The 2,429-nt window shown below is 44.1% G+C and overlaps 1 protein-coding gene across 1 annotated transcript in view; it reads right to left on the bottom strand.

Annotated features, from left to right (window-relative positions):
- LOC101857390 (caskin-1) overlaps positions 1-2,429 on the bottom strand; it is a gene marked incomplete at its 5' end in the record, with an annotated part of 203,080 nt that overhangs the window by 118,887 nt on the left and 81,764 nt on the right. The window contains 1 exon segment of the mRNA XM_035968373.1: positions 2,136-2,230. Within this exon segment, the coding sequence (XP_035824266.1) occupies positions 2,136-2,230 (95 nt within the window).

Below are 2,429 nucleotides of genomic sequence, written 5' to 3'. Positions count from 1 at the left end.
CTCACAATGCTGCATTCCGCTCTCAGTTTCTGTATACCATCTATACACGGACCTACTTTTACACTGTATCTTTATTCATCTGCCTTACTTCTCTCTGTCTCTCTGTCTCTGTCTCTGTCTCTCTCTCTCTCTCTCTCTCTCTCATTACTGAGGGGAGGGGGTTACACTTGACGAAAAAACAGGAACAGCACACAAAAGTTTCGAGCTCACCGAAATTCTCACATGATGTTTAAATAACATGCCTTGGAAGATAAATTTATAATATCAGACACAAAACACTCTTTACATGTTTACTGCCTCTAACATTGGCTTCCCGCACACGGTGACAATGAGTTGTGGCAGAGAACACTGACTCCCATTAGAGGTGTTGCTCACATTCACAGTTTTTGTTTTGTAGAAGTTTTACGGCACTTGCAAAACCATAAGGTCACACAAGTGCCGAAGTTTAGACGTGTAACAAGAGAGTTAGAAAAATACACAAAAAAGAGGTAGGAGCGATGAGGATTATTTGTTTTAGTAGAGGTTTTACGGCGCTCGCAACTGCTTAAGGCCATATGAGCGCCTCAAGATAAGAGGTGTTACAAGAGAGTAACAAACATAAAAAAAGGAGGGGAGATAAGGACGATAGAAAGGAAAGAAGAAGCAAACCACGTCAGAGCACACGCCAACCACCCACGATGAGGATTATAGATGCTTGATAGGAAAGAAGGAGCAAATCACACTAGAGCACGAGCCAGCCACCCACTTGTAAGAGTTTAACGGTACTCGCAACACAAGTGGGTCATATAAGTACAGAAGATTAGAAGTGTCATTGGACAGTAATATCCACATAAAAGAAGAAGAGATTTTAAAAAATGGTGAAATGGTATGGGTTTAACATTAAATATCAACACTATTAGGTTATTTAAGGGGCGGGACCTCCTAGTTTAACGTCCGTCTCCGATAGGACCGCAAGAGATAAGGCCAACAGATGTTTGGTAGGAAAGAATGAGTAACCACACCAGAGTACCCACCAACCACCCACCTAACCTTTGAGAACAACAGACACGAAGTAATCTTTTTTAGTTTGAGCAAGGATAAACATATCACCACAATAATGGTCATTTATTGCCGGGGGAAAGTTAAGGCAGACAGACAGAAACAATGGAGGGAAAGGAAAAAAGTAGGACTCACCAGTAACATCCTCCAACCACCCGCTAAGTAATCTTAGAAAAAAATACATCCAACCCATAGGGCCACTTCCGGTAAGCCAGAAGCCAATAAAAAGCTAGACGGGAGTGCAGAGACCTTTGTGGTGGCGGACTGAGAAAACAGAGATCAAAGCACAGACATTAGAGCAGCACGCGAACCCGGGTCTTTGAGGCACGGCTCACACTAAAGGAAGACCCATCACTGGCACGGGGACTCAGCATAGTTTCCCAGGTGAGTGCTTTCCGTAGGTTGTGTTTTGGCCTCACAGAAGTACGAGCGACAGTACACGTGCACGCGTGTGAGTAGCACATCAATACGTTTCCGGAATTCAAGACGATTCCGGAATTGTCAGTGAGCAACGTGCCCTTTACAAGCACGCACTTTTGTCTTTCCGACAGTTTATTGTTGTTTGAGTAAAGGAAAGCACATCGGCTCGGTAAATGCTTGTCCGTGCAAGGAGAGAGCGAGAAAGACAGACAGAAACAACAGGGGAGAAAGTAAGTAGGATCTAATAAGATGAGTAACGTCCTCCAACCAACCGCGTTTTTCTTTTTCCAGACTTCTTTTACATGGTAAGAATGAAACAACATCGCTTTGATGACGTTTTAATACTTGCCTTCTAGATCATAATTTCAATAATCACCATTCACCCCCATATCATGCACATACATAAATATACGCCACCCTCGCCTCCACCCCCGCCCCATTAAAAAAAAAAGAAATAAAAAAGACACCCCCAAAAAACCCCAACCAAACAAACAAAAATAGCACGAGCACGCACACGCGCACGAGGCCAGACACACGGTACCACAGAAAGGAAACCCATGCGTGCACATCCACACACCTTCCTATACTTAACACAAACAAACATCCTTCTCCCAACATCCACACTGGACCACCTACCCATACACACAAACACAGCGCACCAGTAGTCATCGACTTACCGTGATGATATCGCCTTCCTTGAAGGCAAGACTGCCAGGGTCGTAGACATTACTGTAATCCTTGACCGCACGAGCGTACACAGCACAGCTGGCCTCTGTGGAAGACACACACAACAGTAGACATGAAGGGTTCGTTCATTTGTTTGTTTGAATAAAGATAAAAATATCGACACGATAATAGCCTAATAGCCATTTAGTGCTGTGGAAGAGTGAAACAGACAAATACAAAACAACAACAGAGGGAAAGACGAGAAGTAGATCTAGAACCTACCAGTGGCGCACTCACCCCACCCC

Source organism: Aplysia californica, unplaced genomic scaffold, assembly GCF_000002075.1.
Source record: "Aplysia californica isolate F4 #8 unplaced genomic scaffold, AplCal3.0 scaffold00055, whole genome shotgun sequence".
NCBI classification, from domain to species: domain Eukaryota; kingdom Metazoa; phylum Mollusca; class Gastropoda; order Aplysiida; family Aplysiidae; genus Aplysia; species Aplysia californica.
This window is presented reverse-complemented; position numbering and strand designations above follow the sequence as displayed.